General features: G+C 58.8%; 1 protein-coding gene across 7 annotated transcripts; it reads left to right on the forward strand.

Annotated features, from left to right (window-relative positions):
- Window positions 1-1,739: 1,739 nt before the first annotated feature.
- On the forward strand, window positions 1,740-25,718 carry NRTN (neurturin). 7 transcript variants are annotated; one of them, XM_075524646.1, is made up of 6 exons: window positions 1,912-2,043; window positions 18,660-18,906; window positions 20,696-21,298; window positions 22,129-22,693; window positions 23,481-23,540; window positions 24,428-25,718. In XM_075524646.1, the coding sequence occupies exons 2-3, from the start codon at window positions 18,687-18,689 to the stop codon at window positions 21,142-21,144; spliced, it is 669 nt and encodes a 222-aa protein (XP_075380761.1). In that variant the 5' UTR covers window positions 1,912-2,043; window positions 18,660-18,686; the 3' UTR covers window positions 21,145-21,298; window positions 22,129-22,693; window positions 23,481-23,540; window positions 24,428-25,718. The 7 variants fall into 7 exon arrangements, with proteins under 7 accessions (XP_075380764.1, XP_075380765.1, XP_075380761.1 ...); XM_075524648.1 differs by having other exon boundaries at window positions 22,129-22,289; XM_075524645.1 differs by having other exon boundaries at window positions 22,129-23,540.
- Window positions 25,719-26,459: the final 741 nt, after the last annotated feature.

A 26,459-nucleotide genomic window follows, 5' to 3' on the forward strand; every position in this document is an offset into this window, starting at 1 on the left:
CCATTAGGAGACAGCGGACAAGCGGAAGAGATGACGGGGGGGGGGATGTCCCTGGCTCTTTTTGAGCATCCCCGCCAAGGCCCTGAGGTGCACAAGCATCAGCTGTGGGTGCTGCCACGGCCCTTCCCACCAAGGGGTTCGGTCCCCTCCCAGACAGGGCCACCACGGGGCAGCCAGAGCAACCCCTCGGATCTCGGCTAGGCTGAGGGACGGCAGCACTTCAAGCGTGCAGAGTCCCAGATTTGCCTTTAATTAAAAGTGGTTTCTTGTGGGATTTAAATTCCTTGACATTGCTCTCTATATAGCTGACCTGGATTTATTTATTATTAGAGATAACTTCTCCCAACTTTGCCATATTAGAGCATCACTGCAGCCAGGGCCGGGGACAGGAGCTTGGAGCGGGGATGTTTGTCACCCTGGTCCCGCATTGTCCCCAACCCTGTGCGAGCCCTGCGCGGCCAGGACAAATTGTAGGGATGCGTTATATGTTTGTGTGCCAAGGCTGGGAAAGACCAACATCTCTGGGCTGCTCCAAACTGTTTCTTTCTCTTCTGCAAACCAAGAAGTTGCCAGAGAAAAGAAACCTTTGGCATGAGACAAAGTGATGCAACTGAAAAATAAAATACTTTGCACATGAAGAGCATTAGTTTTTAACTGATAAAGTGTAATTTAATAAGAATCTTTTGGGGAATGTGGTGTGCTCCTGGGATTTTTAGCTTCGACCAACATAAGCCACAAAGTTTCAGGTTACCTGAACGCTCCCTTTTTTTGATCAGGACTTCAGGCATCCCCAGCAAAGCGGGTGGCTCGTCCCGAGCGGCTGGGAGCTGGGAGCTGCGCAGCCAGGCTCACTTCTTTACCCTGCCTGAGCCGGGCTGTTACCCGCCACGGGGAGAGGGGACCGTGCGTGCAATGTGGGCGAATCCAATCTAACGATTTGGTTCTCACAGAGGCAGTGCAAGAACACCCGTCGTCTCCGGACAGCTCGTTCCACGTGTTCGTCAGCCTGTCCCGGCTGGCATCGATCTCCAGCCTGTCCCATGCCCGAGTGGTGATCCTGCCGTGTTCTCGGCGTGTCCTCGGTCCGCAGAGCAGGTACGGGAAAAGCCCTGGTGCCGGGCTAGAGTTTATTGTGCCACAAAGCTGTTGACAGCCACAGCGTGCCCCTGCTGAGACCAGTGGGAGAGGTGACTTCAGTGATGCCCTCATGAACATGGAAGGGACGCGCCCTATGGGTACCCTATGGGGAGGATGCGCCCTGCAGCCGGGGCCGTTGGGTACCGCCGCGAGGGGACATTTGGGCACCGGGACCGGGCTGGTCGCTGCCCGCGGCGAGCCCTGCCTGGTCGGTGCCTCCCGGCGGGCCGAAGCCCCCGGCCCGCACAGCCCCCCCCGCGGGCCAGGGCTCGGGCACCGGGGCCGGGGCAGCACAGGGGGGCCGGGGGCAGGGAACTGGGGGAGCGGGGGGATGCGGGGGGCAGGACGGGGGCTCCGGGGGCGGGGAGCTGGGGGAGCGGGGCTCCGGGCTGGTAGCACCGGGGATCCGGGGCAGGACCGGGGATGCGGGGCAGGACCGGGGCGGCTGGCTGCGCCCGGGCGGGGCGGGGAGGGGCCGGGCAGGCCCCGTCGGCTCCGCTGCGAGAGGAGCCGCGGACGCGCCTGGCTGCGGGGCGCGGGCGGCGGCGGCGGCGGCGGCGGGAGGGCCTGGGACGGGGCGGGAGGCGGCGGGGCCGGACCGGGACGGGGACCGGCAGCGGCACCGGAGCTCGGGACCGGGCGGAGGCGGGGCCGGGCGGGGCGGGGGAACCGGCGGCTCCAAACCCGCCCCCCGCCGCGGGGAGGAGGCGGTGGCCGAGCCCCCCCCCGAGCCGAGCCGAGCCGAGCCGAGCCGTGCTCCAGCCGCGCCGCGCCGAGCCCAGCCGTGCCAGACCCGAGCCGTGCCGAGCCGCTCCGCCTCTCGCCCATGGCGGGCCCCGGCCCCACGCGTGTCCCGGCCCCGGCACGGAGCCGCCGCTGAGCGCTGCGCACCGGCCCGGCGTCCAGGTAAGCCCCGCGGGCGGCCCCGGCCCCCGGCTCGGGAGCGGCGGCCCCGAGCACCTGCCCGCGCCCGGGACGGGTCCTGCCCCTCGCCCGGCGGAGCGGGGCCGGGGGTCGGCGCCGGGGGTCCCGGCCGAGCCCCTGTCCTCCGGGGGGACCCGGCCGAGCGCGGCCCCGCGGTGCCCGGCCCCGGCCCCGGGCTTCGCCGCTTTTTATTTCCCCCTCCTGGGGCCGCGCGTCCCGTCCGAGCCCGGCGGGGTCGGATGCTGTCACCCCGCAAACGGGGCAGAACCGGGTCCTTTGGGCTTCCCGGGAGGATGCGAGGAGGGGGGAGAGTCGGGATCCGGCCCCCGCCACCCACCTCCCGCTCGGTGTCGGGGCGGCCTTTGCGGCTGCCGGAGGAGTTTGCTTCATACTTGGAGACCGTCCCGCCACGCAGAAACACAAACACGGCGAGGGACGGCTCAGGGTGCAGTTTGTTCACAGGAGAGGAGGGAAAATGCGTCCTGTCTAAATATTAGTTTAAGAAACGGAAGGATCTACGGCAGGGCTCTGTCTGCATCTGCAACCCCGTCACCTTCTCCCGGCTCCAGCCGCCAGCTTTCGGCCGCCGCCGAGCTCTGGTAACCATATCCAGAGTTTTGCAGGGGCTGGGAGGCGAATTTCACCCCGGAGTCGAGGGAGGGAATTTCCCACTCTTGCTGCGGTCTGTACGAAGGCTTTAAAAAAACAACCTAGACCTCGGATATCTTTATTGCACATATATGGTAGCTTGTAGCCAGCACTGATTTAAATCCTATCGTTGCTTCAGGAGCCAATCCACAATTAGGCGCTGGGTCGAGGGCATGGTTTATCGCAGCGGGAGAAGGGACTGATGGCTGTCGGAAGCGGCGTTTGAGTCCTGGACGTGTGCTGAAGTCCCAGGTCTGAAGCCAGGATCATCTGTGGATCCCAAATTCAGACTCTCATGTTCGTGGATGCTCCTAGATTTAATGGCAGAAGCGGCTGAGATGCTGCATGGCACAGGGCAGAGAAATCAAGCAGGGAAGGGGGGATCTCTGTGCAAGATTTTAGGAGGCTTGAGCACTTGTTTTGGGCTTTTTTTGCTGCTGGTTTTAACTGGGCCTTTGGTTCGGCCCCAAACCTACCCGCTATGGCACTGACTCCGGGTTGCGAAGCAGAGCCAGCGATGCTGCGCCTGAGATGTGCTCTGGGCTGTGGCAGTGCCCTGGTGTCAGCATCCTCGGTGTCACCACACGGCTGCCCGGCAGCCGGCAGCAAGCTGCGGGCTCGTCCTGCGCCTCCATCCCCGGCAGGTCCAGGGCTGGGCTGGGTGGGGAACGAGACTTTCCTACATTTCTACATCTCAAGTTTTTAAATAGCTCTGGATCTCGAGGTGCTGGCTCAGTCCTGGTCCAGCTCGTGTCTTGCCTGGAGGAAGGAGCAGAGGAGGTGCAGCACATCCCGATGCTGGCTGCAGAAAGCTCGGGGGATGCCGGGCTGTCCCTCCTGCTTTGCAGTCGGTCTGTGCGCGGTTGTACCGACTTCGCAGCAGGATTCGGCGCCAGCACCGGGCTCCTCCTGGGCTGCGCGGCCACAGGATTTGCAAGGGCAAGGGGAAAGCCCAGCACCTTTCAGGCCTCATGACATCCAGCACCAAGGCTGTCAATCAGATGAGCTGGTCCAGTCTGCTGTGACACAGCCAGGGGGGACATGCAGGTCCTGGCACTGCTCCGGTGTCCCTTCTCCCTGGGAGGTGGGCACCCCTGGGTGCCTGTGCTAAGGGATGGCTGGGTGATGCTGGGTGCTGGAGCAGGCCTGGCTGCGGCTGCGCTGGGTGCCCTCCCACGGTGCAGACGTGAATCACAGCTCTCCACTCGGCCATCTCCCTGCTCTCCCGGTGAAACGCCCTAGGAGGGGCTGCCGTTGGGCTGCTTTCCTATGGCCGTGCCAGCCTCGGGGGCTCCCGGGCATGCTTTTAAGGTTGATTTCTACCTTTGGGGGGACTGCAAGGGAGGATCTAAGATTTGAAACATCCACTTTTTGAGCTCAAGGTACCTTTCATGTGGCCCTAAACACAATCCAGCCGGTAGCGTGGCCAGAGCAGGCGTCACCTTGGCTGTCCCCAGCGCAGCGTGCCGTGCACGTGCCTGGTGTGCTGGCATTCAGCACACAGAGCAGACAGCTTCCCTTCCAGGAGAGCCCCATCCTGTGACATGCTGAGCCATGACGTGCCCACGCAGGGGTGGGCTTGGGGGGTCACGAAGAGCCGTCAGTGGCCTGTTGATGTCAGCGCCTTCCTACAGAGCATCTCACAGTACCCAGCGGGGCTGAGCCTCGGCGGAGAGGGAGCTGCTGAGAGGAGGGAGGCTCCAGGGGCCCCGCGTGGGTGCCCGTTGCAGGAGGTGCAGTAGCAGAGCTCAGGACTGGTGTGTGTTTTACTGGTGTGGTTTTTTTTCCCCTGGTGCCACAGGCAATTTCATTACTAGTCTAAGCTAAAGCACATGTGCATAATCCCGCTTCCAGGACCCTTGCTAAGCCCGGCCACAGCAGCAGCATGTGGTCCCGCGCTGGCGGCTCCCAGGGCTCAGCATGCGTAGGGAGGGGGTGAGGACCCGGGTACCAGCCAGCCCCTCTGTTCCCACCGTGCCAGGGATCACTTGGCATCCCGGGAGTGCTGCCACAGCGATGCGGCCATGGGGTGGACTGGTCCCTTGGTCAGGGTGAGCCGTCTGCTCCAGCTCTTCCGTTAGCTGGTTGGACTGGAGAAATCCCACCCGACGCAGCTTTTGCTGGGGTTTGGCCAGTTTGGAGTAGTCTTTCCCCATTAAATTTGGAGGAGAGGAAGAGAAACCCAAACTTGCTCCCTCCTGGTTGTGCCGGGCGTGGTGCGGAGATGCTCTCGTGTGAAGGAGCATCCTGAGAGCATAGAAACGAAGCAACCCCCTCTGCGATCGCCCTGGGAAGGGAAATGCCACAAGCAGTTTTGTTCCCATTGCTTCTTCGTCACGAAACCCGAAACGGGCTCACTTTGTAACTCAACATCCAAAGAGCTAAATTGAAACAATCTATTTGCCATCGCGTTGTTCTCGAACGATGACAAAAAAGCATTTCCTTCCACAGCTGTTCAAAGGCCGCGTCGCCAGCATGTCAGTCCCCTAATAAGAAATGTCAGTTGCATCAATGCTGCTTTTCGTGAAGTGTTTTGATTTTGATGGAACCACTTTTTTTTTTTTTCCAGCAGAAAAGGTTTCCTTTGAACTTTGTCCAAACCAAGTGTATAAGGGGATGGATGGTGGCTGCCGGGAGGGAGGCAGGGCAGCCCTGCCTGGCCCTCGTAGGGGAAAGGCAGCGCTCCAAGGGGCCGGCATCCCCACACAGCCCCAGCGCAGCAGGAGATGTCCCAGGAGGGCAAGTTCCCCCTTTAGCATCGCTCCCAGGCTGCAATAATCCAAGGCGCGAGTTGCATTTTTCACTACTTCAGCAGCTTTTTTGCAGTGCAGGGACCTGGCTGCATGATGCTTTGGGCAGGGCAATAAATCCCACCCGTGAGCTCTCCCGGGCGATGCGCGGTGCTGAGCAAGGATCATTCATGAGCAGGGTCTGGGCTTGCAGGGTTTGCTGTAATGGGGCTCCGGGCTTTAGGGAGCCCCTCGATTTCATCTTGGCCTGTTTTTTCCCAGGCCGCAGCGGAGGGGCGAGGTGGTTGTAAGCCTCCCTAGTCCTTCCCAGGGAGAAAAATGCATCCCCGAAGGAACCAAATGAACGCCAATTTTCAAAGCCTATTTAAAGCAAGCAACCAGGCCAGGATTTGGGGGATGGATAGAGCAAACGGCCATCGTCGGGGGCTCTTGGGGGCTGGGAAGGGCTGGGAGCCCACCACCCTTGCTGTCTCCAGGCCGTGGCAGCTCCAGGGGCAGCCGGGCACCAGCAAACGCGTTCTGGTCGAGTCCTGGGGGTGAGAACCTCTTTTGCCCCATCTTTGCCATCTCTGGGTCTCGCTCGTGATGGCAGAGCTGTTTGCAAAAGCACCGAACGCTTGCATCGCTGACCAGGCCACGGGCTTCTGCATGGCTTGTGGTGACTTTTTTGCCTTTAATAATGTTGGTTTTGGCTGTGCTCTGACAGAGCTGACTAGGAGCATGGGGTGTTTTTATTGCTGGCTGTTGTTGCTCCCTGACCGTCCCCTATAAATCACCCGGGCCATTGGACTTGGTGATGGCTGCTGGTGGCCGAGGACCTCTTGGTACCATAAAATGAGGCAGAGCCCCCAGTCCTGCTGCCCCAGGCAGCCTCGTGCTACTGAGCACAGGGCTGCAAGCCAAAATCCCGAGTCCCTGTGGAGAGCATCCCAGTGGCCGTGGTCCCCAAGCAGCTCTGGGCTGCAGCCAGCAGAGCCGTGCCAGCAGGAATGGGCAGGGGATGGTCCCAGCAGAGTGCTGGAGCAGCCTTCTGGGTTTTCCCTTTCTGCTGCCTTCCCCGCCACAGGCAGGGATGCCGCGCCCTTGTGCAACACAGGGACCAAAGCCAGCCAAAACCTTGGGTATGAACCAAAACATCTTCATCCCCTCAAGCAGGCGCCGCATCCCACCTGGGGACACCAGTGCCATCCCTCCAGGGTGTCCCTGAGGAAAGGCTCGCCTCTGATTTAATAGAGCAGCTCTGTCTTCGTTAAGTGGTGCTGGCTTATTAAGAGCACATTTTTGAGGCTTAGCAGCTCCACGGAGCTGTCTGGGAGGGACAGTGCCAGCCGTGGAGCTGCCACACGTGGCAGGAGGATGCGGGAGGCGGCCGCTGGCAGCAATGCTCCACCAAGCCGAGCTGGGCCGGGTGCCGGGGACGTCGCCCCGCTGCCCCGAACCGGGGGGTTGGGGGGGTGTGGGATGTGACGTGCCTGTTTAGTGCTCCAAGTTCGGGGCGGGCAAAGGAGAGGCTGGAAGGACCCAGCCAGGATTTGGGTGGCACGAGCCCGCTGAGCACGGGCGGAGGAAGGACGCGTGGGCATGAAGGGACGGTGATGTCTGGCTGTGCCTTAGCGAAGCATCGCTTGCTGTAGCATCTCCCTGGCAGAGGACTGATGGGGAGGAGAGGGGGTCTGGCCCCCTGCCCGTCTCCAAGAGCAGGTCTGAGGACGATTGATCTTTTCCATCCGCAAGCACAGGCACAGGAGCTGCGGTGGGACAGGCTACGCCGGCCACACCGGCCACAGGCGACGGAGGAGAGGTGGCATCGGCACACCAGCCCGGGGCTCCTCGCCGGGACGGGGACAACAGCGGGGTGTAGGGTTTGGCCGTGCCTGCTGGCTCTGCTCCTGCAGGCAGCGAGAGAGGAGATGCGCAGCAATCCATCTTCTTGCTGGAGCTCTTCCTCCAGCCGCGCCGTTATCTTCCAGCAGCGCTTTCTTTAATTTCCTGTTGCTCCAAGCAGTGCCGGCAGGTCCCACCGCAGCATCTGGGCTGGGAAAGGTGGAAAACTGGCAGAAAAGGGGCAGATTGTCCCTGCCCACGTTGCCCCACGGTCCTGCCCTCACCTTGCTGCCGGTGTCAGCTCCTCCACAGGAGCACGGGCAGGATTTGAGCGGCCGCGCTCCGGTTGCAAATAGCGTTTTACGGCAGCGCAGAGCACCGCACCATCAGCTGGGGGCAGGAAAAAGGCTCCCTATCTCTTATCCACAAGCTCGATCGGATCCGAACTGGAGTCACAGCAGACGGCAGTGCGGCAGGGAAGGGCAGTGTTGCCACAGCTCTGCCGCGCACCAACGTCCTGGGTGTGATCAGAGGGCTCGGAAGGCAAAACGTTGCTTTTTTTTGGAAGCTGCGTGGCTCTTCCGTGCGAAAGCCTCCGGTCCCTGAGGGCATCCCAAGTGGGTTTTCCGACAGCAACAGGAAAGCTCGGGGGACTTGACCGTCTGCATCGGCGTGATGCTGCGGCACCATATTGGTATCTCTGCATGCGAAGGTCCGGGTCACTCTGCCCTGCCGCCTTTTGGAGACCCCCCAGCTATTCCCGTCATCTCCAGCCCTCTTTATCCCAAGCATCTCCCAGTTTTGAACTTCCTCCACCCAAAATCTCCATTCCCAGCCCAACGCTGTTGCTGTCTCAGGAGGAATTTCTCATTTGTTCGCTCTGGAGCAGCACTAAGTGGTTCAATATGTCGGCGGTTGCTGCTGGAGTCGGACAGTAAATGCTAATGGGATATTAGTCTGTGCACCGTCCAAAACCCACTGGAAGGGTTTAGTGCAAATTGGATTTGCAAACCTCTCTCGGGTCTCTCTGCCCTTAGCAAAGCGCTGTAATCCCCGGCGGGCGCCTTGACGAGCCGGCTCCTTCTGTGCAAAAAGAAATATATAGGGAAAAGAGCAGTGAAGGGACGGGGGATTTCCCGCTGCTGGGCTGGAGGTGGCATCGGCATCACCTCCGCTTCTTGGTCTGGCTGCTCTTGAGGGACGCTGATGGGTGCTCGTCCCTCACGGGGCGCCCGGGGGCTGTAACTCCGCCGTCCTGCCCCCGGCACGGCTCATTTCGGGCTCAGCCTGTCCTGCTCGCAGGGATGCTGAGTTAGGGCAGGATCTGTTTCTCTGGGCATGAGAACAGGAGTTATTAAGGTGGGAGCTGAAGGGACCACACCAGCCCACCAGAGACACGCGGAAAAGCCAGCGGTGGCCCCTCTGCTCCCTGAAAAATGCGTGCACCCCGGAAAAATGGGGAATTAATACACGGAGTCCTTCGAGGGCATTTGTCCCTCCCAGGGCATTCTTGCAAAGGGGAAACTGAGGCACGCTGCGGCACGGTGACCCCCCCTGGGGATCTGGGGGGGGTGGAGCGTGCCGTGACGCCGGCCAAATCCACAAAGAAGGAAAACCCTACAAAAACAGGGAAGGCAAAAGTGGCCAAAGCCGCTGTGTGGGAGGAGGTGATGCTTTTATGGCAGCCCTCTTGCCCTCCTGCCCCTGTCGTGTTTTGCCCTCCTGGATCCCACTGAGGGCTTTGCTTTTCTTGGGGAAAAAAGGAGATTTTGCCCCCAGCGCATCTGTGGCAGCTCACAGATACCAGCGGTGTTGAAACCAGCCCAGAGGAAAGCACATCTGGGGCCTGGGCTTCATCTCGCTGCCAAAATTTAAGCTTTTAACCCTATTTCCCGAGGCACTGGGATTGTTCAAACAAGCCACAGTAATTAGTTTCCTCCGACAAACCACCCCTTTTTGGCATCGCATGGTTATTTAGTGCATGGGGGGTGGTTTGTCACTCCGGGAAAAAAAAAAAATTGATGTTCAGACTTCAGGTTTCGGCGTGAGTGGGAAATTTGGGGCTGGAGAAACGGTGTTGGACAGTGGATGAAGCTGGGTGCCCGGCACCGGGGGGGTCTTGCTTGTGGGGTTTTTTTGGCTGGAGTTATCCCTGATTTCCTGCAAGATTAAAGAAACCGTCCTGGGTTTGGTGGGATTTCAAGTCATATATTTTATTTTCTCTGCCCATTTTCACAGGGATTTGGCTGCATCAGTGGGGTTTTTTTGCAGTTTTTATTCCCACCTCGTTGCCCGTTACGGCGTTATTTCACATCGTGCCACGAGCCACGCTCCTGCTCCAGCTGACTCGCCGAGCAATACGCTCCTGAAGCATTTTCTCATAATTTTATCTCTAATTCCTCATCTCTTATCATAAAGGGCGGCTCTTGCTGCTGCTTAGAACTCTCTGAATCAGCTTATAACGGTTTTTGGGTTGCTATAGCCTTGCTGACCTTGGCGAAGCAGTCGCACCTCGTCAGGGTCAGCAGGGACGTGCAGCCGCTGGGCTGGGGACCGCCACGGGCTGGGGACCGCGGGCTGGGGACCACGCTGCCCATGTCCAACCAGCTAGGATTTTTAAAGGCTTTGGCTGATTTTTAGATAGGAAGAGGAACAGAGATCCCTAAAATGTGATGTTGTCGATGATTTTTTGCAGAACTGGGGGGGGCGAGGAGTGCTGGGGTGCAGGGCTTGGCCAGGTGCCCCCAGACCTCCCTGCAGGCACCGCGCGGGTGTCCCTGCGCTGGCCAGGCAGGGTGAACACTGCAGTGAGTCGTGCTGCCTTTAAACCGCGCTTTTTTTTAATGCTGATTTATATTGCAGCTGCGTATCTGCCTCCGTTGTGCCCCGGCGAGCAACGGAGAGAGCAGCACGGACGGAATTGGCAGGCTGGGAGACGAGGGCAGTCGAGGCTGGAGGAAAAGCAGCGTCTTTATTTGCCCTCGCAGGGATCAGCCAAGCCCGGGCAGGGCCGAGCTGGCCCCAAGGGGGGGGATGTGGCAGGACACCGCGGCAGAAATCACCACGCCACCATGCTTGGGTCCGCGTCTGCGGCGGGATTCCTCCCCGCCAGGCGCCCACCGCGTATCCCTTGTTAATTAATGACATGAAAGCCCGCGCGGGACCTCCGGGGAAGGAATCAAAGGCGCCGGCGCTTCCTCCCAGGGCACAGATGCATCCCGCGGGGCTGCCTGCCTCCCCGCAGCCCCGTGCCGAGCCGGGGCACACGCCAGACGGTGAGAGCAGAAATCCTGCGGGAGGGATGGGAGGCGGTGAGATCGGCCGGCACCATCCCGGCATCCGGCTCGCGAGGACTCCTTGGAGGAGTCCAGCCCCAAAATGGGTCTGAGTGGGGCTGGCTCTGCTCCGGGAGGGCCGAGGGAAGGCGAGCGGGTTGTGGCCCCAGGGTTTCTGGTTTGGGGGCACTGGCGTGGAGCAGTGCCGGGCGCTGCACAGGGCACTGGCGCTGGGTTTTCCATCCCGGCGATTTTTAGCTGCTGTCCGCGCAAGCCGGCACGGCTCGGGGCAGCAGGGTGCTCTGCCCCGCCGTGCGCTTCAAGGTGCCCCTTGGCCATGGCACAAATTGGGATTTTCCTCCCCTGTGCTCCATCCCCTCCTGGAAGAGCTCCCAAACCCCCTCGCTGGCAGCGCCCGTCGGCACCAGGGGCTCCCCCGGCTGAGGGACACGGGACGGGGCACGTCCTCCTTGGCGCACGGCTCTGGCCGTGCCGTGGGGGCTGCGGGGGTCCTGTGCCTCCTCGCCCCCAGCTCTACGGCCCACGGGGAGGAGATGCCCTTTGGTGAGGCACATCGCTGGGGGTGCCTAGGGATGCGGGGCGTGCGTACGGCACGGAGGAGTTAACGTACCCAAAATTCCTCCACCTCCTGGTGCCATCTCCGGTGCTCAGCCCGGCTGCCTCTGAGACGGTTTGGCTCCCTGAAGTCCGAAATGAGGGAAATGGTGGGAATACGGATGGAGCCAAGAGCAGGGCTGCTCCGTCTGATGGCAACTACCCGGTCTCAGCTCAGCAGGGCTGGAGAGCTGTGCCCCGACCTTGCTGCTCGCATTGAGACGCGGCGTCCATGAAATCTGCCTTCTCCAGCCACGACCTCGAGCATGGCGTGGCCATCACCCCCGCATCTCCTGCAGCACGGCGGGGTGCACGTGCCCCTAGCAAACCCTTCAGCTGTGTCGCACAGGCTTGGTGACGACTTATTTTTCTTATTATTTTTATCGTGATGATGGGGTGGTGTAGTTTTGGGGGGGTTTTTTTGCCGAGCTGTTTGGAGAGATGTAAACCAAACCCGCCGTAATTCAGCCCGAACGTAAATGTCATGTCAGCGTGGGAACGGCGCAGCTTGCCGCTGGTTGGCGTGTTCTGCCGAGGGGCTCCCCGCACCCCCAGGAACGCCGATGCTTCCCTCGCCCGGCCACAGCCCCTTCTCCCCCTTCGCCATCCCGCGGGTCCAAGACCGGCTCCGCCGCTGCCATTTCCTCGCTGGGGCCGTGCTGAGCAGCTGTAGCCAGGAGGGGCTTTGGCGGTCTCCCCAAAAGGCTTTCCCAGAGGAGCTGGGCTGCAGCGGGGAGCCCAGGGATGAGGGTCTGGCTTGTTTGTGGTCGGCCCTTTGGGAGACGACTGGGGGAAGCTGGGGCTGCGGGAAGAGCTTTGGAGTTTCTCGCGTTGGGCTGGTTTTCACTTAGGCAAAGCAGAACCATGTGTCCCGCGCTCGGCTCTGGTTTTGCTTACGGGGGAGCGGGGAGAGCCGGGAAGGGGAAGAAGGCAGCGCAGGGACGAGCCAGCGCCGCGGGGCCGTGCCATGCACCGTGGCCATCACTGCTTTTGGCATTCAAAGCGCGGGGCTGCGCCGCCGTGCTGGGGCGGGAGAGCCGCCGGCGAGGATGCGGGTGCCGCTGCGCCGTGTCCCCAGCCAAGGGGATGTCTGCACCGAAACGGTGGCACTCCGTGTCCCCGGAGCAACCTCCGGAGCGGAGCTGGAGATGGGGACGTTGTCTCTCTTCCCCTCCTTTATGCACCCACTTACTCTCAAAAGAGCAGGAAAATCCAACGGTTCAACTCAGATCAGCATCCGGGGCTTTTTTCCTTCCAACGCTCCCCATTTTGGGGCCAGTTTTGCCATTCTGGGGCTGGTTATTCCCTGGGGCATTGGCCATCCCGCTGCAGGCTCTGGTACTCTCAGTGCAGCATCCACCCCGCTCAGGGGTATCAGACACACCGATGCCCTTCGGGGGGTTCAGTTCCCCAAAAACCATGTCAGGACAAAACTTAGCGCACTAAGTTTTGGGGAAAGTCTGCCCAGGCGGTCTCTCCGCCACCCCGTTCCCTCCGGGAGCGGCCGACCGTTCTCGGAGCAGGACCAGGCGTTGAGCTGGAGGCTGCTGCTGGAGGAGCCGCTTTTCAGCAGCCCCTGGAGCTGCTTTACCATGAGCCTGGATGGAAATTGTTTAATTCCTGCGGGGTGAGTCATGAGGAGCTGGGATTTCAAAGCAGCTTGGCTCCCATGTAAGGCACTAAAGTAAACATTGTGTGGCAGGTGGAAGCTCTCTCTGATGTCCCATCAAGGTCTTCGTCTTTCCAAGTGTTTCATGTTGCCAAAAAAACCTCGGCCACTCTGTGGCCTCATCCATTCTTGCGGCGTGGCTGGGGCCGAGCGCTTGAAAATAATGAATCGATGCCCGGAAGCATGAATCGACTGAAAATTTATGACACACTTATAATATAATGTCTTTTGGGTTCTCTGCTTTCTGGGCTTTGAAGTATCAGGAGTGAAAGTTTTCACATCTCCTTCCCACTCCAGCAAGGAGGATTTAGGGTGAAAAAAAAAGCTAAAGCTCTCCTTTCCCCCCCTCATCTTGTGACTCCAGGAGCTGAGGCTTTAAGGAGTCAGCGGATGTCGGAAACAAATCCTAAGAGTCCGCTTGAAAAATTGGAAATGGCTTAGAAAAAAATTGCTATGAGAAAACCCGAGAGCATGAAAAGTGAGGGAAGTCCAAGAAGCCCAAAATGCTCTGTTTTTGTGAGCGAAGGTGATGCATCTGAGGGATTGCTGCTTTTTGATTTAGCAGGAAAAGGCAGCGGAAATGCCGACACTTGGGAGCTGAAGCGAAGAAAAATAGCAATGTGGCTCGATTTTTGCTGAACGGCGAGGATAATCAAGCCTTGGAAAAGTTTACTTAGGGCCGTGGGGTGGATTTGTTGGATCCGCTTTGAAAATAAAGACGAGAGGCACGAGGAGCTCATGGAGGGTTTTGGGGAGGATCTGCAGCGGCGGGGGGAGCCAAGATAATCAACTCGTTCCCTCCAGACTAAGCGATGGGAGTTGGCTGTGCTGCTATTTGTTGTTTTTCCTTAAGATTTCCAATTCTTCAGGACACGGAGTGGTTTTTCCTCTGCCTGGAAAGCAGTGAGCCCCGGCAGGAACCGGTTGCAGTGGGGATGAGAGCGGGGCAGGTGGTGCTGGAGGAGGCTGCCAGAGCACAGGCTTCGAGCCGGAGCCGTTTTAGTGCTGGGCTCCTGCAAAACGGGGCTGGGTTTGGGGCTGTCCGGCAGGGAAGGGTCTTCTCCTGCAGGACTGGGTTTCCCGCTTGGCAGCAGGCACGGCGCGGCTAGACAGTTGTGATCGCATTAACGGATTATCAGGAAAACGCAGGAAAATAGGGAGCTTTTGGGCTCATCTCCAGAAGAAAAGCTGAGCGCAAACTTTGGCCTTTCATCAAAGCCAGGGAGGATCCCTGGGTCCCTCCCCAGGACGTAACGTGGCTGCGAGCGCCCAGACCCCACCCGCAAACCTGGGGCACGGCCCCACGGACGGCTGTGGTGTGGCTTCCGTGGATGTGTTCTGGGGCTGGGGTAAACCCGCAGGCGCAGCCTGTGGCAGAGGGTGACTCGTAAAGCTGTGATGGCCCCTGGGATTTAGGTCCCAGAGACGCGTGGTAGGAGTCGAGCGGGGAAGAGTCGAGCTGGAGAAGAGGAGGCTGAGGGGAGACCTCATCGCTCTCTACAACTGCCTGAAAGGAGGGGGTAGAGAGGTGGGGTCGGTCTCTTCTCCCAGGTAACAAGTGACAGGACGAGAGGAAATGGCCTCAAGTTGCGCCAGGGGAGGTTTAGACTGGATATTAGGAAATTTTTCTTCACTGAAAGGGTTATCAAGCACTGGAACAGGCTGCCCAGGGAAGGGGTTGAGTCGCCATCCCTGGAGGTATTTAAAGGACGTTTGGATGAGGTGCTTAGGGACATGGTGTGGTGGTGGGCTTGGTAGGGTTAGGTTTACGGTTGGACTTGATGATCTTAAAGGTCTTTTCCAACCTATACGATTCTGTGATTCTGTGGGGTGCCCGGCACAGCCGTACTTGCCCGTTTGCCCTGTGAAAAGAGGGATTTTTGTGCTGGCAGAGGAGGCTGTGCGAGGACCAGGCGTCCTCGGGTGAGACCGCACCTCTCTGCGAGCTGTCCTGCCCCCTACGCTCCCCATCGGTCCCTTGGCACAGCCCCTTGGCACGCCCTCACGCCCACGTTTTTGCACCTACAGCTCCTGCAGCACCCCAAAGCCCAGGGTTTGCTGGGTTCCTCCATCCCCTCCAGAAAGAGGGGGCAAAGCTGGAGCAACCTTGTCCCCCCCGCCCGGCATTTCAGCCACCAACCTCTGCCTTGCAACCAAATGCCATGGAACGCACTCTCCTTTTTACGAAATTGCCTTGAGCGAGAGGGACGAGCCACCAGCGTGGATTTAATGGGCGATTTTCCAGGTCTGGGCGCCAGTCGGGGTACCCTGAGCGGCAGGGCTGCCTCCCGGCCCTGGGGACACGGGATATCCATCCTGCTGTGCCGAGCCCGGAGCTGGCAACACAGGGAGATGGCTGCACCTTTGCCTGGTGGAGTAGCTGCGATGAGACCGGAGCAAAGAGCAGCGGCAGCAAGACTCGGCAGCGGCCGTGCCCAGCACCGCCTGGTCCGGGCTGGGAAGACCCCGGTGTCTCCTTGCTGGAGGCTCGCTGGGCCAGCAGGAGCAAGACTTGGCCACATCAACACTCAGACTCTGACTAGATACGAGGAAGAAATTTTTTACGATGAGGGTGGTGAGGCACTGGCCCAGGTTGCCCAGAGAGGTGGTGGATGCCCCATCCCTGGAAACATTCAAGGTCGGGTTGGACGGGGCTCTGAGCAACCTGCTCTGGTTGAAGATGGCCCTGCTCTTGCAGGGGGGTTGGACTAGGTGACCTGTAAAGGTCCCCTCCAACCCAAACCATCCTATGAGGCTATGATTCTATGAACACTTGCTCCACCAGATGCTAAGCAATAGCCACAGGCAACTTTTTCACAGCAGCCTGGCATTGCCGGCAAACACGCGTGGTCTGGAGGTTTGGCCCCGGGTCCCCTTCCCCGCGGGAGCCCGGCACCGCTCAGCATGGCCGGAGCTGTCGTCAGGTCTCGCCGGCTGCCAGCTTTGCCCGTTTCAGCTCCTTGCAAATGCTTTGCACGCTCGTGTGCAAACCACCGCCTCCGGGCAGCTCGGGGTGCATGGCGCATCCCGGGACACGGGCACCTTTGGGTGCAGGTCTGCGCCTGGGGAGGTTTTGGGGATGGGGGACGCAGGATGGGGCTGAGCCAGCGGGACCGTACCCGATCTGTCTAAACAGAGCGGCGGGAGAGCCCCGCAGGGCGGCAGGGCCAGGGGAGCACGTCAAACCCCTTGCGATTATTTGTTGTTGCTGGGAGTGGGTTTAAAATACGTGGAAACCAGAAAGACGGGAGGGCAGAGCTCGAGCGTCGTCCCAGGTGAGTCACGGCTGCAATTCCTGTGTGCCTGTGCGTTTTTCCTTTCCTCCCACCCTGAACTTCAGCTTTCCCCGCAGGTTGGCACATGCGGTCTGTGGCTTTTTAGCGCAAAAGAAACTGAAGGCAAAGCCCGGAATAATTTTTTTTATTATTGTTTTGCATGTCGGAGCTGGGGTTTTAGCCTTTCAAAAGGTCACCAGCGAGGGGGTGGGGGCTGAAATTACTGGCTGCCGAAATAGGAGGCTTTTTTATGGGACGTGCAGCGAGGCTGAAACCGCTCTCCTAAAATTTTATGGGCTTGCAATAAGCCAGAGGCCCTTCCTCAGGTGGACGGATCGCGTGTCGCAGCCTTGCTCCATCGCAGCCCTTCCCTCCCCGGCGCAAGGCGAAGGGGGCTGAGCCCCCCGGGAGCAGCCCGGGAGGCGATGATGCAGGTTGAGCTCTAGGTCGTGTGTGACCCCATTGCTGGTTGTCCGCCGCGGCATTCACCTCCCAAAATGCCCAAACATCAGCTGCCGAAAGCTGCTCGTCCTCCCGGACAGCCAACCGCCGCCGTCCAACACATCACCGCAAGCGGGGTCCCTTCCCACCCTCCAAAACCCCTGCCGTCTGCTTCACCTGAGGCTGCTGTTTCTTCCCGACTCCTTCATTCCCCAAATTTTGCAAGCTGTCCAAGAACGAACTGCAATTTTCTTGGTCCTTCACCATTTAGCACCTATCCCCGCTGCCTTGCTGGGAACCGTTTGATGCCGACGAGCATTTTTGGTGCCTCTTCCCCGCTCCTGCTCGTATCTCAGAGGAGAAATCTGGCACCTAATTACGATGATGAATGTAGATGCAAACGCACCCGGCGGCCTCCATCACCCTTCCCGTGCCTGCAGGACAGGGAGACCGGCTCAGCCTTGGCTCCGCGGGAGGAGAGGCGGCAGCGGACGGGGACGGCACCGGCCCCTTCCCGGTGCTCCCAATGCTCCCCGCCAGCCGGCTGCAAACTCTCGACCCGACGCACGTTCTGCTGCCGGTGCTTATCGGCACGGTGTCTCGGCCAGCTCCGCCGCTTTGTACCCCGGCGGGATTTCATGATCTTGCCTCCTTATATGGTGAAACTATTCTTTTTCTAGCTTGGCATTGTTTATAGCCCAGTTGAAAATATTTAGACTCTGGCTGGGTTCTACAATTATCTTGTAACCTACAGGGCATATAATTACTGTTAGTTAATGTGCAATTATCTGCATCCTGTAAAATAAAGGGTTGCTGGCGATGAGGCAGCGTTCACAGCCCTTCTTGTTTTCTACAATAACAGTAAAAGCGAACCTGTCAAATTCTATTTTAAAATAAATATTTTTTCCCCCCGGTAAATTCTATTTGGCAAATATTGCTAAACTGGGGTTGAGTTTTTTCTTTTTTCCTTCTCTCTTTTTTTTTTTTTCCCCCGTGGAAAATTTATTTAAAAAGGAGAAATGTTTGGAGTTTGCTAGGAGCTGAAATAAAAAAAGGGGCCAGGCGGCAGCTGCAAGTCCGTGCTGCTTTCCAGAGCCTGTCTTTGAGGGGGATTTAATGGCTGACAGCCCATTGACAGGAGCACGGACCCGATTCCCCGCTGCCCTGCCCGGCTGCAGGGTCAGTTGTAAAATCCCACCAGATCCAATCTGCTTTGGATGGAGAAAATGGAATGGCGTAAGGTAAGGGCCTGCCTCGCCGGCGAGGGAAATGCCAGCGGGGGGGGTTACGCTTTGAGAAACTGCTGGGCTGCGACCCCGGATGATCTGCAGGGCCGAGGTGCCCGGTCCCACCGCAAGCCTCGCAGCCGCGCCGGCAGGGTCCAGCCACCCCGTTCATTTTTTCCTGAGGTTTTCGTGATTTCGGCTGGTTTTGATGGAGCTGCCGTGTCGGTACGCTGGTGGGAGGGATCTGGGCTCCGGCCGAGCATCTGGGTGAGAGGATGGCAGGAGCGGACTCGCGGTGCTCCGGGCACCTTGCTGAAGGACGGGGACATCAAACCACACCGGGGCTCTGCAAAGGAGGGGGGAGGAGGATGGAGACGGGGGCTCCTTCCACTGCTCGCCAGGTCCCAAGGAGGGGATGTGCCAGGCGAAGGGGTGTCACGGGCTGGCACGCCATGAGTTTGCCCGTCCTTTACTCACAGCCACCCACTGCGATATCGGCGCCCAGCGCAAGGAGACCTGGCCAGAGCAAGGGGAGGTGGATATCCACCTGCCCGGCCAGGCTGCGTGCTGTCAGGGATGCATTGGCTGAGGACACCGCCCTGTCCCCATTGCCACCACCGGCCCCAAGCCACCCTCGCCTGCCGCGGCAAATTTCCCCTTTGCAGCGCAGCCCTGGGCTGCGCCGTATCTCCGTGCCTCAGTTTCCCTATTGCAACCAGACTCGGGAGGGCGGAGGGGACGAGATGGAGCCAAGGGGATGCTGGTGGTCCCATGGGAGATGGTCAGCCAGCCCAAGCCGCGGGGACGGGGGGAGGGAAGAGGGGGCCACGGGCAAAGGCCACGTAATAAGGATATTTGTTTTGCCTGTTTTGCAGAGTTTCAATGTTCTGACTTGCTCTAAGATGAAGGTATGGAAGTTTGCAGCCATTGCATCGATGCTCCTCAGTTCCATGTTATCCATTTTAGTTTGTAGAGACATGTTCAACGGAAGCCGGAAATACAGCCCCTTGCCTTCCTCGCCGTCTTCCTCACGGGCATCCTCCTCCTCCTCCTCCTCGCTGCCGGTGGCTCCGCGGAGATCCCCACGGGCCCTGCAACACCACAGCTCGCTGCTCTCCCAGTGTAAGCCGCTGCGCCTCTGCCCGGGGCCGCCGTCCCTCCCGCACCCGCAGGACCCGGCCCCGCACCCCCAGCGGGGCACGCTTTTGGCTCGCAAGCAAAGCCCGACGCAGCCTGGCGGGTTTATTCCCCGATTGCTTTCCCCGCCACTCTCTCTCGCTTCTGTGCATCCCCTTTCCGAGTGCTTAAAGAGGAGCTTGGGGCACAGCAGGGAGGGCTTGGGCCGGCGAGCGGGGGGTCCTGCAAAAACGCAGCCGCTGGGCACCGAACATAGGGAAACCGAATGCAAACAGCTCATCTTAATGGGAAGAAGCTGCTTTTTTAGCTCCGAAAAGGCTTTTTTTTTAAAGTTTTTTTCTATTTCTGCACTATTTTTACAAATGCAAAATGTCAAACGGGAGCTGAAAACAAGGGGGAACGGCTCCGCTCTGCGGGGAGGCAGCGACTTCCCCCGCAGCGCCGCTCGCCCCTTCGCGCTGGCGGCGTGCTGAAAATCTCCGGCATGTTTGTTTTGATTCCAAACCAGAAGAACTTCTTTTTGGGTTGAAATTTGGAAATCGATGACAAGCTGTCAAATTACACTTTCCTCTGTCTTTCCTGTGCCTCCCCCACGCTGAGCTGGACTAACCCTGGCTTTAGGGTTAGGACAAAGGGACTTGGACGTTGCCAGTGGCGGCTGGGGACAGTCTGCAGGTTGGCTGCTGGCCTGGGGGACGGTCCTTCCACCCAGGCCATAGGGAAACAGTGCGAGCATTGAATTTATTGGTGTTTCTCCCCAGTCCCATTGAGCTTTTCTGCAGCATCATCTTTTGGTCAGGATCAGGTGGTTTTTCCACTTTTTTTTTTTTTTTTTTCCCCCTTTTTTGCACATGGGGGTGATACCACCAAGGAGCAGCACTGGCTGCTTTAATTCCTGCCTGGATGCAGGCGCTTCGTCCTTTCGCTATCCCAACCACGGTGCCAGCGTCTGGCCGTGCCGGAGAAGCACGGCTGTCCCGTTCCCCGGCCGCAGCCATCTGGAAACCATGAGCATGGCAGGAGTTAATTGTGGATTGGGTTTTTCCCCCCCTAAATAGTTAACCTTTAAGTATGCACTTGATTTTGTGCAGTGGAAGGGGCTGCTTGGGACGGCTCCAGGCAGGGGAGAGCTGGTAGGGAGAAAAAAAGAAAATAAGGCAGAAGAGGGAAAGGGGAGGGAAGGGTTTGGGGTTTTTTCGCCCTGCCGCCTTCCTGCCCTCGCGGCTGGGGTGCCTCGGCTGCGGCATCCCCCCCGCACCCACCCTGAGGCTCCCAAGGCCACGGGGATCTCTGGCCTTGGGGTTTGGGTTTTAAAGCCTTCGGGCACCCCATGCACATCTCAAAGGCGGCTTCTGGGAGACGCGGTGGTTTGGCCACACGTTGTCGGGCTGCGGGGCTCAATTTTGCAATTTTTGCAATTGCTACTGGGCACGGAGGGAGCCGGCAGCCAGCACCGGGGGACGGCCACCACCCCGGGGGACCTCCATCCTGGGGGACAGCCATCCACCTAAGGGACCTCCATCCCGGGGGACAGCCACCCACCTAAGGGACCTCCATCCTGGGGGACATTCACCTGCCCTAGGGGATCTCCATCCTGGGGGACATCCACCTGGCATGGGGGACCTCCAACCTTCATCCTGGGGACCTTCATCCTGGGGGACATCCACCCGCCGCAAGGGACCTCCACCCACCTGCCCCAGGGGACCGCCACCCGCTCCGGGGAATGTTCACCACCCCGGGGGACACCCGCTAACGTCCGCCCCTTCTGTTGCAGACAGCAGCTTGTTGGAGAGCTACACGGAGGGGGAGATCCGGCAGCTGATCTCGGCGCTGGTGGAGCGCTACAGCCAGGCCATGAACTCGGGCGGCCACGAGCTGCAGCTCTTCCCCCGGGCGGGCAGCCGCAGGAAGCGCGCCCGCGCCCGCCACAAACCCTGCGCCCTGAAGGAGCTGGAGGTCAGCGTCAGCGAGCTGGGCCTGGGCTACGAGTCGGACGAGACGGTGCTTTTCCGCTACTGCAGCGGCACCTGCGAGGCGGCCGTCCGGAGCTACGACCTCTCGCTGAAGAGCATGAGGAGCAGGAGGAGGATCAAGAAGGAGAAGGTCCGGGCTCGACCCTGCTGCCGGCCGCTGGCCTACGACGACGATGTCTCCTTCCTGGACGCCTACAATCGCTACTACACCGTCAACGAGCTCTCGGCCAAGGAGTGCGGCTGCGTGTGAAGGGCCGGGGCCCCCCCCAGGAGGAGCGGGCGGGAGAGGTGATGCCCCGGCCCCAGAACCCCGCTGGCCGCCGGGCAGAGGGACCGGGGGCTGCGGCAGGGGGAGAGGGACGGGCCCCAGGCCTCTGGCTGGAGGAGGAGAGACTGAGCTGCCGGTGCGTCCCTCGGCGTTACCGTCCCGCTCGCCGCGCAGGACTAGAGACGTGGCTGTCAGCGCCAGCGGAGGCCGCACTTGTCGGAGCGGTGACAGCTGCTCGCGGCTGTTGTCCCCCCCCGGGGGTGGCCCAGGGGTCCCTGTCAGCCCCCCCGGCGGGTGACGGCGGGTGTGCAACATGCAGAGGGCATGTTCTACACTCGGGGTGCACGGCGTGCACGGGGCGCGTTACGTGCCACGCGCGCAGGTTGAGTTACCGGCAGATGGGGCGTTGCAAAGCAGCAGAGGCGACGGGTGCGGGGCGCGCCGCGCGCGCCAGGCGTTACGTGGTGGGTGTGCTGCGCGTGCCGGTGCTTTGCACGGGCGGTGTGTCTGTGCACGGGGGGTGTTGTGCGGGTGCTGCTGCATACGGCGCGGCGCCGGTGGCGCGCGGTACTGGACAGGGTGTGCTGCGCGCACGGCGTGCGTTACGGGGTGCGTTACAGCTGCGGGCTGCGCTAGACGGCTGCGGGTGCCCCGTGCTGCCCCAGGATGGGGGCTGAGCCCTATGGTCTGTAGCTGCCCTGCACGGGGGTTTCCCAGGGTTTCGTGACCGCCGTGCTGGGGTCCCTGCGCTGCCAGGGGCAATTCAGCACCCCAAATCCCCGTGTTTGGGAGCAGAGATACACCGACAGCGGTTTGCGCTCGGGGGAAAGCCTCCGGCTCCGCTCCCCGCGCCCGCTTGTGCCCCCTTTGCCATCGCCTCGCTCCCTGCAGCCCCAGGCTTTTCTTCTTAAAACTCGCCATAAGCTGAAGTAACTGGATTAACCTCCTGTCCCCCCCTGCGGGCAGCTGGGCTGGAGACCTGCCACCGCCAGGGAGGTGACAGAGCCTCACGAGGCCACCAGCGAAGCCGTGGAGCTCGCCGCCCTCCGCCGGGTTTGCAGCGCGGGCAGGAGCATCCGCGGTTTGGCATCTCCCGCAAGCCGGACCGGCTCTCCCGGCCACGGCACGTGAGTATTGCCCATCGCCTCGGCGAGGCTTGAATCGTGCGGGAGAGGGGACTCGGGCCTGGCGTTTGGCTCTGGTTCGCATTTACAGCAGTGTCACTCTTGTTTACTCTGCGGAGAAATAAATGAGACCGCAGACTTTTGCATTCTCTGGGCAGGCTATATTTGTTGCCTGGGATTGATGGGTTTTCTCCCCTTGGCCCTCTTCCCAGAAAAAGCAAATCATAAACAGAAGGAGAATATTGGTGTCATGTCCTGGGCATTAACCAGCGCGAGGGAAAACGCTCTGCTTGCCACCCCCCGATCGCAACGGTGTCCCGGCTCCTCGGTCCAGCTAAACGGGGAAAAAAAAAACCCCATGCACCTCCATCCCAGCACGGTAGCGATGAGGAGGAGCGCTTGTAGAGGTGACCACAGCAGCCGAGGGATGCTGCTGCAGGATTTCGGGGAGCAGGTCGGCATCCCCCGGGACAGGACAGCTCGGTTTGGGATGGGAGACAGCTCTCCCCCCCCTGCATCGCGGGTGGGTGACCGGCAGCACTCCCGACCTCTGCAAAGGGCCAGGCTGGTGGTTTTTTTCCTTGCTTTTCATCCAAACGCTGTTCTTGGCTGAGCGGAGCCAGGATGTAGTGAAGCAATATAAACACCATCCTTCAGCAGGGCTGGCCGTGCACCCGGCGTCCCCGGGAAAGCAGCTTGCGCTCTGTAACACAGAGTTTTCCCCTCGCCGCTGGGCAAGGGAGAAGGCAGCCGCGGGCACGGGCTGCGAAAGCCGTCCGTGGGGCAACGCACGCGCTGGCGAACCGGCAAGGGCTGGCGAACCCGCACCCCAGGGATGCAAACGCCGCTGGGACCGGGCAAACTGGAGCCACGCTGCAAGTGCACGGAGCTCCCAAAACAGCCTTGCGAGGTGCTGCAGCACCGCCAGGGAGGGTTTGCACCACTGGGTTTGGATGGAAATTAAAAAGATGGCCCACAATAAGCAGCCGGGGGAAGCGCAGTGGGAGCAGGATGGGGACAGCAGATGGGCAGCCGTCAGCGTGATCCGCGCCGCGCTCACGGCAGATAAGCGGCTCGCTCTTGACTTTAAAAAAAAAAAAGAGCACCCAAATCTAATAATAATAACTACACTCTCAAGGGCTTGGGTGCTTTCCAGTTCTCACTACTATAAAACTAAAATTATTTTTGTTGCAGAAGCCTCCAGTAAAAAAAAAAAAAAAAAAAACCACTACAGAACTAGAGCAATAAAGCAAGGTAAGGTGTTGCAGAAGCAGTGCAGGACCAGGCACCGTGGGGGGAGGATTTGCAGCAGGGCTTCCCGGAGCCGCCTCCGCTTGTGGTACCCTGAGCCCAAGGAGGTGGCTGGGAGACGTCGGAGCTGTTGCGTTTCCCCAGGTAGCTGTTTGCACCCTGGCTTGGGAAATTTTTTTGCAATATCTAGGGATTTAGGGTGCCTTGATTTGCAGGCACCCAGCGGAGTGCGTGAGCGGGCTGACGGCTCTCCCGGCCCAAGGGGACCCTGCTCTCACCAGGGTCTTGCTGGGAGCAGCAGGGAGGCGAGGGGGCTCGGGAGCCGGCGGAGGGTGCCTGGGCTCCCCAGACGCACTCTCATACCGTCCAGCTGCCAAACACCCCCAGGTGCACCCAGGCACAGCGCAAATCCAGCTTGCAACCCCCAAAAAACAGGCGCGCCGGGGGAAAAAAAGAAAAACCACCCCGATGCAATGCGTGTGTTACAAACCAACGTGAATAGCTCCAATTAATCTTTTTTTTCTCTTTTTTTTTTTTCTTTCACCCTGCCAGCAGCTGAGCACCGGCCTATGCAGAGGTGTAGAGCACGCTGCGCCTGCTTAATTTTTTTGGGTGCAGCTGGATTGCAGCTGGGATTTGGAAACAAAACTCCCTGACCAGGTCTCGGGGTTAGCTGGGGCATCACGGCCGTGGCCAAAGGATGGCTTTGCTTGCACGTCTTCTTTCGTGCGTCTTACTCGGGGCCCGTCTTCCGCATGAAGCTCCTTCGGCTCCGCTGCTGGAGCGTTGCTCGACCCGTGCCATCCTGCACCGCTTCGCCGCCGCCTGGGCATGGAAATGTGGTTCCAATCGAAAGGCTGATATTTCCCTAATGCTTTCCATTTCTACAGCCCTCTCTGCTGTAATAGGAGCTGGAGCTGTCCGGAAGAATGTCTACAATGCAGAAAGGGCAAAAAAGGCTGGAAAATTCCCTACTCAAAGCTACAGCAAAATCTCATCTGGCTCCTTCCTCATCATCCCATGCGTTATTTAATGTTAATAATAATAAACAGTGTGCAACATCTGTCGGGGGGGTGGTTTTTAGGTTGGGGGTTTTTGCAGCTTGCCTATCTGTTGCTGCAGCTTTGCAGCTTGCAGCGGCATCGCTCCCCGGGAGATGAGGGTGTTTCAGAGCGTTCGAAAAATCAGGAGGTTTGGAAACATGAGGAGATGTTTAAACCTATTCTGGTGGTTGTGACAGCGCAAAATATGAGTGTTATGTTATCCCGGCTCTCCGACAATGAGTTATGGGACGTTTCATTGTGTTTTACTATACACATCTATATACGTACGCGCCTGTGTTTGTGTAACGCTGGCCGGTGCAGGAGGCGGCCGAAGCGCGGCGGCTCCGGCTCTGGCTCGGATCCAGCCGTCACTCGCATCGGTTGGGATCCCATTTGCTGACATGGTCTCACTCCCGATTTGGTATCTGTGAGGGGGAAATGGGTCTAACATCATTGTTTCCACTCGATGAAAGCACTGGCAAAGGGAACGTTCCTTATTTAAACAGGTCCAGAAACTTGCTGGGAAGAAATCACTTTCCCAGTTTATCAAGACAAATTATTTTTCGGCGGTATTCAAAACCTCAGCCTTCTTCCCTTCATAAGTAGGGCTACCACATGTTTTCATTCTTGGTTAAACAAGGCGTAGCCTCAAACTTGAGGCCCAAGAGGAGGGGAGAAAAAAAAAAAAAGGAAAAAAAAGGAAAAAAAGGAGACTTGTTTCACCGCTGTCGGCGGGAGCAGGGTGGGAGCGCACGGTCCAGCCTGCGGCTCCGCTCGGCACCATCCGGATAAACCCATTTCCCTTCCGGTATTGTCGGGTCTGACCGACCATCTGCAGAAGTTGATGCAATGCATCTATATTTTAGATACTCTCTATTTATTCGAAGTAACTTATGTTATTTATTTAGATACCATAGTGTGCCATCTACGTAATGCGTTCTTTCTCTCTCTCCTTTTTTTTTTTTTTTAATTTTATTTATTGATCCAAATGGTGCCAAGTGCAGTTTACATTTATTACATTTTTACCATTTATTCTGAACGTTGGGAAAAAAAAAATGCAGTATGATATTATTTTTGTTTAAACAAACATAAGCTCGGGTGCGATGCTGTTACATACTCACGACAAAGTGAAAATAAAAGGAGGATTACATTGATTTCGCTCTGGTTATCGTCTTTCACTGCTGCCTATGGGTAAGCGAGGGCAGAGTGATGTTACGTCCCCAGCCTGGGGATGGGGATGGCCAGGGAAATGGGACGTTTGGCTTTTCTTTTGGGAGAGCAGAGAGGGCCAAAGGATGGCAGGAGCTTGGCTTTATTTTCCTACTGCCTGCAGAAACCTCCATGCACACCTGCAAACAGCCCCATTGCTTTCACTTTCATCTCCCACAAAACTATATTTATGCAAACCAATGATTTCAGACGTTACCAAGACCTGGGTCGCGGCCTGCGTGGGTCTGGGCTGGTTTAGCCACAGAAATCATCATCTTTGCCCCCTTCTTGTAAAGGCACTGCCAATTGGGTTGGCTCCAAGACATGCCAATTCTGGCAAAATCAGGTTAAAAAAGAAAAAAAAGAAAAGAAAAAGCAAGGTTTTGATACGGTCAGCCAGAAAAAAAGTTTCAGTCGCTCATCTGGAAGCAGTGCTGAGGTTAGAAAACATATTTTATTTTATAGGGAAAACATCTCAAAGCCAGCAGCAGGCATTGGCCGGGGTTTTGTTGCTCTTCTTATTAGGATGATTATGGTGGTTAATATTTTGTTTTGGGTGAAATGTTGTAATTTGAAAGCCCGGCCAAGTTCAGGGCGCAAACACGTTTCAAAGCTGTGGAAAATGGAAGCGTTGGCACCAACGCTGCCGCCGCACACGCACCGGTCCCAC

This window comes from Mycteria americana, chromosome 24, assembly GCF_035582795.1.
Source record: "Mycteria americana isolate JAX WOST 10 ecotype Jacksonville Zoo and Gardens chromosome 24, USCA_MyAme_1.0, whole genome shotgun sequence".
NCBI classification, from domain to species: domain Eukaryota; kingdom Metazoa; phylum Chordata; class Aves; order Ciconiiformes; family Ciconiidae; genus Mycteria; species Mycteria americana.

Excerpts from the sequence above, each read along its gene's own strand:
- NRTN (XM_075524649.1), top strand. The coding sequence starts at position 18,687 with ATGAAGGTATGGAAGTTTGCAGCCATTGCATCGATGCTCCTCAGTTCC. Across the intron at positions 18,907-20,695 it reads CAGCTCGCTGCTCTCCCAGT|ACAGCAGCTTGTTGGAGAGC; the intron begins GTAAGCCGCTGC and ends CTTCTGTTGCAG.